Source organism: Spea bombifrons, chromosome 10, assembly GCF_027358695.1.
Source record: "Spea bombifrons isolate aSpeBom1 chromosome 10, aSpeBom1.2.pri, whole genome shotgun sequence".
Taxonomy (NCBI): Eukaryota; Metazoa; Chordata; class Amphibia; order Anura; family Pelobatidae; genus Spea; species Spea bombifrons.
Genome location: NC_071096.1, coordinates 35,706,403 through 35,720,021, shown reverse-complemented (window position 1 = coordinate 35,720,021; position 13,619 = coordinate 35,706,403). Strand labels below are relative to the sequence as shown.

The 13,619-nt window shown below is 43.8% G+C and overlaps 1 protein-coding gene across 2 annotated transcripts in view; it reads left to right on the top strand.

Moving 5' to 3' along the window:
- The first annotated feature begins 3,618 nt into the window (after positions 1-3,618).
- Positions 3,619-13,619, top strand: part of GSE1 (Gse1 coiled-coil protein) — a 150,958-nt gene continuing 140,957 nt past the window's right edge. For both annotated transcript variants that reach the window (XM_053448281.1, XM_053448280.1), the window contains exon 1: positions 3,619-5,619. In XM_053448281.1, the coding sequence (XP_053304256.1) occupies positions 3,781-5,619 (1,839 nt within the window). In that variant the 5' untranslated portion in view covers positions 3,619-3,780. The remainder of the gene's footprint in view (positions 5,620-13,619) is intronic.

Below are 13,619 nucleotides of genomic sequence, written 5' to 3'. Positions count from 1 at the left end.
AACACATCAGCCTAATAAGAGCTTCTTTCTAGCGCAGGAGGTAATAACAGGTCGTTTTGTACATATTGTAAGGTTGCAAATATTAGCTTTCATGAGGCTTTTAAACCAAGATTGGTAACGCCAGGCCCCAAGTGCCAAAACAAGGCCAGATATTCTGGATATCCCAATATAAACCCATCATAAACAGCTTGAAATGATTAAATAACGTGCCTAAAGCTACGATTTACCTAAATCCCGGTCTGTCTGTAGCCCTTGAAGGTTGACGCTTCTGTTTTAAAGCAGGTTTCTCCAAAACAATGACACCAAGGTAGTCTTCCTGAGTCTAATAATGTTGAAAAGTGTGATTGTGACCGTTGCACTTTAATTCTCTAATTAGATTAGTTTATCAGTGTACCCAAAATACAGTTTCATGATATAAAATGTGTCCAGTGATATAGAACATAATATACATATACTATGTGACAACGCTGTGGCCATAAATGTCACTTTTAGAGATTTTAAGTGTGGTCATCTAGGTCAATAAGACCCAGGAACACCTTTTGGTAGGGAACTGTGATTTATTTGCTGGTGCACAAAACACAAATCATTCCCACAACAAAACCGTAAAAATGAAGCCAGCTCCCAATCGGACTCCCCCAGTCCACTGGAGTTGGAACATTGGCCTACCCTGCTCTCCAAATGTTCCAACCCAGGGACCCACACATATATTGCACAAGATCTGATCTTAAAAACAGCACACATAGGACTCTACAACCCTTCAGATATTAACCCTTTAATAGCCCACGACCGAGATTCCATTGTAATGTCTGGCAATTAGTAGAAACCAACCAGCCTCTCGAAACAAGAATTATGAAAAGCATTACTTAACAGGAAATAAAACTAATTCACCTCTATTCAAGCAGTGGTTTCATCTATTCACAAATGGTTTCCAAGCACACTCCATACAAAAGCAATAAACATTTTTAAAGGTCAAATGTCCCATAAATAGTAAAAAATATATTATTCAAGCATGCCAAATAAGAGGCCCAGTACACTTCTAACCCCATCAGGTCCGGCCTATCACACAACCTAACCCAAAACACTACACATAAATGCAAGGAAAACATAATATCCCTAACATTCAAATCATGAGACCACTAAAGAAAACATTTACACTGGAACCTCATAGTTACTTTAACCCGCTTTGCAATAATTTGCAACTTTTAGGGTAAAACACCCCAGTAACTCACACAACCTTAAAACATAACATATACAGCGCTACGGAATTTGATGGCGCTACATAAAACAATAATAATAATACGTAAGGAAATACAATCAACTCTATCTTCAATTCAGATAACATATGCGATGTCACAATAAATATAAACATAAATATAAACATTCGTTTGGACAGAAAAAAGCCAAAAAAAAACCAAAGCCATACCTGCAAGCTGTCATGGATTTCCAGGCGCATTTATTACATTATCCAGTCACCCCATCTCACGGGTTTAACCTTTCCTTTACGGTTGATGCTTCATGTTTCATGAATGATCAATAAGGAATATCGTGTAGAGATTAATTTAGCTGCAGATCGAAGTCTGTGACGCGATATGTCACGATATGACTGCACAGTGGCGGAAGGTCCCTGGATGTGTTTTTAACGTGGCCAGACTAGCATACAAAGGGTGTAATGTACAGCAGCTATTGTCAAGATGCTTGTTTGTGTAAAATGATATTTTTTATTAAGGAATTACATTGCGGGTCAGAATATTTGCCCCAGGCGTTCCTGAGCAGACCCTTCTGCTGACTTGGTCTGATGATCCTCTCTCAATCCCTAGGCCTCACCAGTAGCTCTGGGTGGACACCGGTGGAGCTCCTGACTCACTGATTGCTCCACCTGACTCGCTGGTTTTCACAGAAGATCCCAGCTCTAAGGGAAAGTCAGTTTGCTTTGGAGCAGCGGGGCTAATAGATAAATAATACAGTGAATGCAATAAGTAATTGTTATTCTGAAGCATCTATGCAGAAAGAGTCATCTAAGGGCAAAAGAGAATGCAAAGATAATAATAAATAATAATAACATAAATCTATTTATAAAAACTACTTATAGCATATACTTATTGAGGGGCTGTGTAATTGTATACTTATTATTTATAATTATTGTTGGGCTGTGTAACCATTTAATGTGCCACGGAACTGTACCCTTTAACCATTTAATGTACCACGGAACTGTACCCTTTAACCATTTAATGGGTCATAGAACTGTACCCTTTAACCATTTAATGTACCACGGAACTGTACCCTTTAACCATTTAATGTGTCACGGAACTGTACCCTTTAACCATTTAATGGGTCATAGAACTGTACCCTTTAACCATTTAATGTGCCACCGAACTGTACCCTTTAACCATTTAATGTGTCACGGAACTGTACCCTTTTTACCAATGTGTCACGGAACTGTACCTTTTAACCTTTTATTGTGCCACGGAACTGTGCCCTTTAACCATTTAACGTGCCACGGAACTGTACCTTTGAACCATTTAATGTGTCACGGAACTATACCCTTTAACCATTTAATGTGTCGCGGAACTGTACCTTTTAACCATTTAAAGTGTTGCGGCACTGTTCTTTTTAACCATTTAATGTAGCACTGAACTGTACCCTTTAACCATTTAATGTGACACCGGACATTACCATTTAACCATTTAGTGTGCCAGATGGTTGACTGTAACGTGTACAGTGTAAGCGCACTGCGGGAGGAGTACCTGCAGGAGTAGCACAAGGTTATGTTGATATGGAATAAGTATGAATTAACAAGCTGCAATGTCCATGCTCACCAATAGCGGGTCAAATAGAAATAGTACTTACGGTGCAAAGTTTGTAAAGTAGTCTTATGCTATGGTATTAAGACCTCTTTTCAAACTTGGCACCAAAATCACTTTTATATTTAACCACCGCAGGTCACATTTTAACATGTAGAGAGTATTTAAAAGTGGCATTGTCACTATAGCAACCACAGAGCTGGCACAATAACCAATGTTCCAGTGATTGCTATGGTGATAACACCAATTTTTTTGCTCTGCACCACAATCTAATTTTATACAGAATATTGTTTTTAATGTGCTGCTTAGTCAGTCCCTCCTGCTGCGTGTGTTTGTGAAATCCTGTCATTGTGCTATTGTGTTATTGTATATAACTTCAGTCTTAATGTTTGTCTTTTTTGTGTTTTGTATCTTTTCTGTAACATAACAAATATAATATCAGCGCTGAGTCCGGACCTAGTGATCTCACAGCTGAGGGGCTCTTTGGTTACCCTGCTGGGGGATCCAGCCATGTGGGGTCCCAGCGGCTCTGCCCCAAAGCCATTAAGGGCAGCGCACAGCTGGGAATCCGATCAGGTCCCCAAAAATCGACCTGGCCATGGCAGGGGTATACTGATCGCATTCTACCGGACAGCGACACGGAGTGGGACTACTCGGTGACACTGTACACGACACACCGAGCTGTCACCGTCCTGTGGTAGGGGAGGGGTTATCCACGTGGGGTGTGCTGCGCCCGGCCATGTGCTCTGCCAGGGGGCGGTTCTGGGGGGCTGATCCCGAGCCGGCCCCTGTGTACAGCACAGCCCGCAGAGGGCTCGCAGCTCCGGGACCACCGAGTCACAGGAGCCCAGAGGGGGGCGGGTCACCCACCTGGCCCCCCACTCCACCCCCAGCAGCTGCTGCAGAAACTTTGCGCAAACTCTGCGCCCCCGGGTGGCAGGAGACTGGCAGCGGGGGGCTTGGCAGGAGCACAGGGGGCATGAGTGAGTCCGGAGCCGCCCCGATGTCCCGCAAACAGCGGCTGATGGCAGCTCTAGGTGAAGGCGAAGAGACGACGCCCGGAGCGGGTGAGCAAGGGGACTGCGGCCAAGGACTGCTCTATTGCTTTATCTGCGGCGGAGGAGTGCCCAGGGGCCGAGAGGTGAGATTGCCCGTCCGCTGTCCGGCTCGGGAGGGATGCGCATTCTTCCCTTTTCTCCAGCAGCAAGAGCCGGCGCCCGGGGCGGAGCCGCTGAGTCCGGGGGGCTGCGCTCGGGTTTGCGCCGTGTGCCAGCGCTTCTTGGGGGCTCAGTGGGACGCGTTCGAGCGCAGCCGGACCCCGCTGGAGAAGCGCATGTACTGGCTGAAGAGGCCCTACCAGTGCGGGGACGGGGCTCGTTCTCACCCCCGAGACTGGAATCCCAACTACGACTCGGAGCTGTCTGAACTGTCCGACAACGCGCTCAGCGAGGCAGAGGACAGCACCGACCCCACGCATGACAGGGAAGGGAAGACACAGTGGGCGACCCCACCGCGGGCACCCCTGCCTAGGGCAAGTCTGGCAACTTCTCAAGGCACCATCTGTGACAGAGCCAGGCGTCCAAGGGACAGCAAGGGGGCAGAGAGTGAGCCCCAGAGACACCCGGACAGAGAGAATGGACACTCTACCGGTGGCTGTTACATCTGTGGGGGGAATAGTGCCAGGCACATCATTCACGTGCAGAAACAGGAGCACTCACCTGAAACACCTTTCTTTCCCTTCTTGTGGTTACACAGCCCACCCCCAGGTGCTCACCCCATTACACCCGGGGGCAGCGCAAGAGCCTGCACTAACTGCTTCTCATCTCTAATGCAGCAATGGCAAAGCTTTGACATGGCAAATGTACCTGTCCTACAACGTCTGTATATGGTGCCCCTCCATGCCAATAGCTCACCTGAGAAACCAGCACCACAGCGCACAGGTGATATTTGTCCTAAAGGGCAAGGTGTATGCTACTTGTGTGGCGAAGACTGTGCCAACCAGGCCAGACTGGTGCGCTCCAAGAATACCAATGGCAATGCCAAATCTATCATGCACTTTCCCTTCATTGCCCAGCTGCCCTGCCCACCCAATGCCCAAGGGTTGACACAGCAAGGTGATGTGCACAGTTGTAGAAAGTGTTATGGAGTGCTGGAAGATATCTGGGCTATTTATAGGGCATCTCAGAATGAGGACCTCATCCACTCAGTGCAGAGCTTTCTTGGGAGGTATCACCAGGTGTTTATCTCAGCAGATCCAAGCTACTCTGGAGGGTGCCACAGCAAGAGGCCAGGGGTCATCAGCACTCACTCTGGTCCTACCTCCGTCTGCTATGTTTGTGGAACAGAAATGGGTCCAGGCTGTGAGTATCAACTCAGCATCAACCCACCCAGCAGATATGGGGACAAGGAGCCCTTCTTCCCTTTTCTCACTGTTTACCCTCCTGCCCCTGGAGCTAGGCCTGCTGATTCTACTGGTTTGGTGTCCACCTGTGGGCTCTGTTATCATGACCTCCTTGAACAGTGGTTTCAGCAGGAGCTGAGAACTCAGCACCCCAGCAGCCCTTGGTCAAGACAGTACCAAGTGGAGACTTTTGTTTGCTTTTTTTGTAGAGTAGAGAAGAAGAGGATGCTGGGATTAAAGACAGTGAAATTAGCCAGGCTGCCAATCTTCTTACTGGCACCAAGAATGCCCAAGCGCTTATTAGTGGATGATGGAAAGCAGCTTCTTGTTGGTACCTGTACTGAGTGCAGACCTTTGGCAGGCATCGATATAGCACCTGCAGGGTCTACCTTATCATCACCTGCAGTCAGCCAAAAGGTAAGGTGCCCCAATGCTTCATTCACCAATTACTGTGTCATAACTGGTCGCTAGCAAAATTATGTCTCAAAGAAAGTCAGGGACTGTACCAAAAACAACTTGGAAAGTAGACTGCAGCTCCGCTGTAGTAGCAAAAATCATATTATTTATTGATATATATATACAGTCATATCATATGCCGCGGAGCTTTTACAATGCTAATCTATGCTTAAATGGGAATATGGGGATTGTTTTATGACCAAACTATTAGAAGACGTTCTCCAAGAAAGTGTCCGTTGATCATCTGAATAAGTAGGTCATGGATGCTAATGGCTCTTAGTACAAACATTCTGTTGTTGAACGTGTGATACATTCCAGAACAGTTTTTTGCATCTCTTGAAAATGTACGCATGCCAAAAATTCCTAGGGCACCATGACATTTTTTATACCTGCGAGAGTCTGTGTGATGCTATGTTTGAAGTTGTATCCTTAACGGATTTGTTAATGAATTAATCATCCATCCAAAAGAGGGATAGCTCACTCTCTCAAGAGACAGTATTCTATGCAGAGTAAGCCTGTTGGGGATACTTTTTTCTAAGGAGTCCTAGTTTATGATGTCTAAGTAGCTGGTCACTTTAAATATCACCACATGACTTTTAACTCCAAATGGAGCTGCTGATCCTGGATCTCGTAAAGGATGTAGGAAAGGCACTCTAGTTCCTAACAGAGTAAGAGCATCTATTAACCATTATTATCACAAGAAGATCGAAAATGATCTCTGTATTGTGAGTTTCCATTGGTTTCTATTGGACAAGCAATGCAAAACAAGAGTTTAAATACAAATGAGTCCTTTGAGTGTCTGGCTCTACGATGAAACTCTGTAAAAGAACATCTCACCGATGCACTCGGGATCTGTGCCTAACAGTCCTGTCAATTATTTAACGTGTGCCTTTCCTGCATGTTCTGATAACTGGGAGCTATTTGCATGGAGAAAAGTTTGATTTGGGAATAGCCCTTATCGTGCAAAACAAGTAGTTAATAGAAATGAATACCTTCCATACAGAGGTAATAAATAGCTGGAATCAACCGAATCCTGCATGTAAACGACTTTCACGTGATGCATGAGTTGGATGCTTTACAAAAGCAGAGTGGGTGGTCCGAAAGGTTATGAGCTGGTCTTTTAACCTTAATGTAGAGACCTTATTTCTTCTCTGGGCTATGCCTTCCCTGATTTATGTCACTTTGATGTCCCCTCCATTTTGGCATTGCATCTGGTTATTTTTTTACGCAGATCTGAAGTGCGCCTTATAATAAGGGCCTCTCATTACACCTAGGTTTGTTATTGTAAACTCCCTGTACACCTCAAATTAAACATTTGTAGCTGCAGAGATGCCATATTTTTCCAGAATGTACATCATTTCAGCTTCAGAGAAATGCGGCTTGGCATGAAGCGACAGGTTTTGACATGAGCCCTTAGACACGTGCAGGTTTTGAAAGCGTATTGAGTAAATGACAGCTATGGGACTGTATGATGTATAATGACATCATAGGTGCTGTTTAGGATAACTGACATTGCTTTGTAGGCGTTGCATGTTCTCTCCTAGGCTTTCCTGTTCAAAATTCCCTTATTATGCGGAAGAGCCGGTGTTTCTAGTTTAGAATGCTTTGTCCTCTTAGAATGTGTCTTAATCTACGAAGCCTTTTTTGTCCAAGCAAGGGTATGACAATAGAATAGAATTCATTACGATAAATCAAATGAGTGAAGCATCCTGTCTCTGTGACAGTGTGATATAATGCAGCCGTGGAGAGACTGCGATTCCGAATTACAGGGTTTGCACTGAAACATCCGGGCCAGCCAGATGTGCAAAGACTTCCCAGCTGCTGTGAAGCTATACTGTGAATATACAAGCCTTGTGTGGGATTTCCCCGCAGAAGCAGAGCTTTGGAGAGAGAAAAAAAAACTGGCGACGGAAAGATTTGGATACAGTGCAATTTTTTTTCTCTATTTCTTATAATAGAAATTAAAAAAAAATAAAACTTTCAGACTGTGTGCAGCTGTTAGGAAACTGAGCTATAGAGTTTTTGGATAATATCCTGCAATTTAATCTTCAGGGGCTCGCTATCTGCTCTCGGAGTAACTGTGTGGAGCCTTACGTTGCATACAGTTTACGTTCGCACACCAACTGCCTCGTTGGGGGTTCTGGTCATTGTAATCACTAGTATCATCAACACTAGAAGCATTTTAAGCCTCTATACCTATGTAACAGTACATGCACACCCCTCTTTAGCCATAGCTGGATTTAACCCCCAGATGGGGATCACGGCACAGTTGGGAAGCATGTTGCAAAGTACGCCACTGCTTGGGGGAGTTGTTGTTTTTGTTCATTCTCAGAACCGGGAAGAGATCCAGTTCAGCTGTTACTCTGACCTTAGCCTTAGAATAGAGCCTGGTATGTGCCAAACAGCCAGACTATCACATGGTGACCAGAGCCCCAGGGCAAGAGGAATGAATCAGGGTCACCCAGCTGAATATAGATGACTATAGTGAGTATAGAACAGAGTGCAAAATGTTCATCCCCCATCGGGCAGTTAATTCTGTTAAACGGAAAATGATTTAACCCGTGAACAAGATCCGCGTGGAAGTAATTGTAGTCGTCAGCAGAGGCTACGCAAGACTTCATTACTTTTGTTTGCTAGTTTCCAGATAACACACAAAACAAGTAGATTTTTTTTGTAGTAGTTCATGGGCTGGACAGTTATAGGGCCTGATTTCAGAATTCACCAGTAACATACCATTTTCCCACCTTTAACCCTAGGATACTGGACTTTCCCCTGCAGTATCTGCCCTTTCCAGTTGTTACCTTACAACTTAGTGCTTTGCAAATCACTCTCATACTTTAGCTGTTGGTTCTCGTCTGTGTTTGTTTTTGTTCTTCCTTCTTTTGTAGCACCTTTGTGTTTATATGTTTTTCAAATACAATATATCAGGATACCATATTTAACATAACCTGTATACTTGTACTTATATAATCTGACTGATGGTGACAGGTAATACAGACATGTGAATGAATGTTAAACCATACAGAATCAGCACATGCGCTAGACAACCCCTTGCTGCAACTTTTCATAACTTCTCCGCATCTTACACTTTTACTGCACTAATACAAGCGCATAACAATTGGCTTCTTCCATGGTAGGCAAAACCATAGCAGGGAGACGTGAGAGCTGTTTGACAGAGGCCATTAGTGCGTTGTTATTCGCAGGGGAGTGGAACACACAAAGATACCTCTGTAGACGTGTAGCGTGTGTAAGAGGTTGAGGGAGGATTGGGTTCCTAGCTGGCGGCTGGCACGTTTTGGAGCTGCTTCTCTGCCACGGATGCTAGCTTTTCATTCACAGTCATCCAAGATTTTGTCTTTTGTCTGTACACATCTGGGCAGAGCATTAGCAGCAGGAGCTTTGCTTTGCTAGACTGTTGGTTTTGGCCCTTCCCCATCATGCTGTATATACCAAGCGTTGGGAGCGTTCACTGTTGAGTTTCCCTTTTATATTTTGGTAAATATTTCCAGCTTTGGCAGCTTTAACAATATCTATTCAAGAGAAAAGTCTCAGGCTGGGACATCTCCATCCTTGTGGCGCATTTTTGAATTCATTTTGTTTGCTAGCTGTAAAATAGAACATTTTATAAAGGATCTGTTGGGTTTGTCTCATTTACTAATGTATATGGCGTCAGCACATTCTACAGCAATGTAAAATGACTGAAGATGCCATAACAAGCAGTCAAATAAGAACTTGGACAACAATAAAAGGTGAGAAAGGTCCTGCTGAAATAAACTTATCAGCTAGAATCCTCATTGAATTTGATTCAGTTAATACTTGGCCTTTAAGTTTATAAGACTTCTGCGCAGTCTTCTCACTATTCTTCTATAAGGGGGCCAGTTCAACATTAAACCTCCCCTTATGGTGGATGCAGTAGTTTTGTTATAGGTAACACAACATTCACAGAAATGTGACATTTTTATGTAGAGCACATTGTAAACAAACAGGGACTTCAGATTTGAAGGGAACAGATGCAGCCATTCATTGGGTTGGGAGCCACTGGGTCCTGCTGTGGGTGATGTCATTGTCCTGTGTTTTTCGTCCATTTGTCCCAGAACAGAGGTTCTTTGTGGCCACTCCTGGAAAAAATAATTGGTGAGCACTGGACGTACAATGGCTGCAAAAGGCAGGACGTGCTGTGTCAGAACTAGACTATTACAATTTTAATATTTTCCTACATTTCTTCATATTTCATGGATGTATTGAGAAAGCCCCAAAATACTTACACAATCTACGTATTCATTAATTAGGTGGCAAGAGTGACTAAACCTGGGGTGCGTAGTATGTTTGTGGGATTCTTAAGATGCATTCTCAGTGACTCTGTGTGACTAGTATGAGTAACTGATGGTGTATATCCATACATTAGCATTTAAGTGAGGAAGAGTCACTCCATTCTTTTAATGTCCAGACAGTGCAAACGTTAAGGCACTAAGGAGCATTATTGCAGGAGTGCCCAACAGGTTTTTGCTGCTCTATATCCCACGGTGTCCTGCTAGCCATAGGCTTACACTGGAAGGGTTAATGGCTCAGCAGCGTCTACCCAAGAAAGTCTACCCTCCTCTTTATTACAGTATAAAAAGCACTGATTCAAGCATTAAAAACCAAACAGAAGCCATCTTTTTCTCAGGCACAAGTGACGATTCTGTTGAGTGTCAGAGGACATTAAAATCTCTCCATGGTTGAGTGGAGTCCTGTCTTTATTTTGGCTGGATTTATTTGGCATGTCACCGCTCAGATGGGATGTATTTCCCCCCTCCCGTCTAGTGCTGTCTCACCTTGTATGTTCTAGCTGCAGACATTTGTCCGGATTTCTGTGAATAAGACCTTGTTCCTGCAGACGGCTTGGCTCTTGGACTCAGAATTGAGATTATTCTTTTACTGTGCTGTGCAAGCATTTAAGAAAGTAGGGAAACCTTAGTGACCTCACCAGTGACACAGCTTACAAATGCAGAATTATATTTCAGCTCCGTTGCTGTAAGATGAGGCTATTCTTGGCTTGGTTTGCATGTTGGTGCATTTATCTCATGGACAGTGAACCACTAAGTGAAACCTGTATTTCCAGTCAAAGTAATTGGTAAAGTAATCACTCTTGTTATACAGGAGACCCCAATGGAACCTTCTGAAGCATGAGTTTAGCGTGTCTTCCTCTGGGCTGAGAAATTCACTGAAGTTTAGAATAACTCCGTGCTCACCAGGGACAGAGCTGTATCCGTGGGGACAAATGGCCCTTTGCTCCTTCTATTTTGGGTTATAGAGTTGCTATTTTGTTCTAATTTTTGTTGTCTCCTTCTGTGGACAATATGTGTAATGGTTGTATATTTCTTTTGACGGAGAACTGAGAGTGGAACTTGTCAAATGATGAAAGAAACCTGAGAGAATCATCCATGTGTTGGGAAATATGTAGATTAAATTGTCTGTGTGTTTATTGTTGGCATGAGAAATGCTGTAACTGGTGAGAGAGTCCACTTACACCTGGCATGAGTTTAGATTTTGTTGACACCAGGGATTCCCAGGGGTTTCAGAGTCCCGGTGTATGAGCAGAGTGATCACCTCATCTGTCAGCAGCCATATCCAATTAGTAGATTAAAGACTGGGTACTTCATTCTTCCTACCGGTCCTGACTTTGGAGTTGGAGTCTGCACAGTTTGGGGCCGACACCTTATACCGTACACCTTTCATGTACTAAGACTTTGCATTCCCATTTCAAACCTGTGATGGACACAAATGATCACTGGGTAAGGCTGGTAAACTTACATGTACACCTTTCCTTTGGAAGGCCTTATATATTTTATATATACCGTGCACTACAAATCATTAAATACTTTTTAGTTCTGTCATCTTCAGTGCGAAACCCTTTTCTTTTGCTGAACCCTGATACTGCAGGGGATCACTAAGCAATGTTAGAGACATCTGGAAGAAGACACATTTTTTATTAGCTGGAAAGTTTAAGTACATGTATTATCGATCTGGTGTGGAATTCTGTTCAATTTTTCAGAGGAAGTCCCCAAAGCCGTTGTGTGCCTTAAGGAGATGTTTGATGAGTTGAGGTCACCTAATGTCTCATTGGAGTTGTTCAGTTAGTGGTAGATGGACCTTAGTGATCCCGTTTTCTACAAAACTCCAGCGGGACCTAATTACGAGTGACTGTGCCTGTCTGGTTTCTTCTGTGCCTCCTCATTCCCGCGTTCCTCCAAATACCCAACTGGTTACGCTGCCTGGGGCTTTCCTGAAAAGTGCCTGCAGGCTGAGTCAGTGGATTTAAACTGAGTAACAGCAGGTGGGAAGAAAATAGACTGCCTTCCCCCTGAGATCGAAATAAACATTTGTAAAACAGCTGCTCAAATACTCAACTTGGAATCCAGAAGGCCAGATAATGTTGTCCACCAAAGCCACAGGGGAAATCCCTAGAGTATAGGTGGAAGCCCAGTTCTTCCCTATCAATCTAAAGGAGAACAGTGTGCTTTAATTAATTGCACATTCATTCCTGAACAATGGACACAGAGGATTTAATTTAAATGTCAGCTATTTTGGCCTTGGATGCCCCTTCATACATTGCATGAGAACATTCCAGTGTCTTAACGTGGCTGAAAAGAACATTTGGCAGGTGATAAATGTAGCACCTGTCTGCTTTTAGACCAGAGCCATCTGAACCACATGCATGTCTTCTAAAGGTGCATCTTGTTCCTACTTTTGCTCTCCTTTTCATCTCGAGCAAGGTTTCTTGTCTGAATACACACCCTTGGCCCTTTATTTGTGTGGATTCATGAGTATGGCACACAAAATTTGGGATTTACCCAGATATCCTAACTTCTAAAAATGAAATATCACTTGATTGAGGATGATTATTTGTAAAATTCTTGGCTGTTAATTAAATCTTTTTTTTCTTGAGGTTAAAATCTTTAGATTGAGAAACTGTCACAACGAGAAGAATACTGTCTGTTTCCCTAAATTATTAATGCAGTCAGATGGGCCCAGTTTGTGGACACATGCTAACGTTGACACCTTGTCAGCTCCCTATCTGGACATAAGGAACCAATTACAGCAAAGCGTTCCCAACTTTCCTCCTCCCGCCTCCGAGTCTCCATCCCAAACCCTTCCACTTCATCTCTGTGCATGTGGTAGCAGCTCAGCTGTGGGCTCCCAGCCGGGAAACTCACTGGATGTATTTGCAAATCCTGTCCATCTGTGGGGATTAGGTCGGCATCTGGCTTGTTTCACTGCATCAAAACTAAAAAACTTACAGGCGCCAGTTACTGAGGAAGGGGGGAGGACAGGGGGGACTGTGGAACTGGAGGGGTCTCTTTGACTTCATAGCAGGAAAGTTAGTATAGTCATCCGTGTAACTACCTTTTTTTTCTTCTCAATCAATAGAAAAATAATTTAAAAACAATATCCTAAGAGAAAGAGACGCAGCAGATACATCTATACACTTCATATTTCATAGAAATCTAGGACTGACACAGCCTGCATTATATAATCACCAGTGAGGAATGGAGTGTCGGATTCCATGGGTTAAGTGCTGTTAAACTAGAAACTCCTGGCTCTGAGGATATGAGGTGTGCGTCTCTTGGCCTTGGGGGGTAAATCTGAATTTTAGTTATGCTGACTGGCATTCCATGTTCTTTGGCTCATAATACCGTTCGTAGCTAAACTTGATTCCTCCCAGCAAGGCAAAAATTCCCATGTGAAGCATGCATGTATGTATATGTGTTGCATGTCGAATAAGTCTTGTGGTTACTATAGTAACAGTCAGGTTCACATTGATGTTGCATTGTGCAGCTGTAGTGGTGTGCGTGCGTGTGTGCGCATGGATCTAAGCCATCATTTTGATTGAGGGAGTCTATTTTCTGTGTTCTACTGTACTGAGCAGATCTGTCTGTTTTTGCTGCTTCGTGAAGGAGCGACTCATTATTGTTCTCACT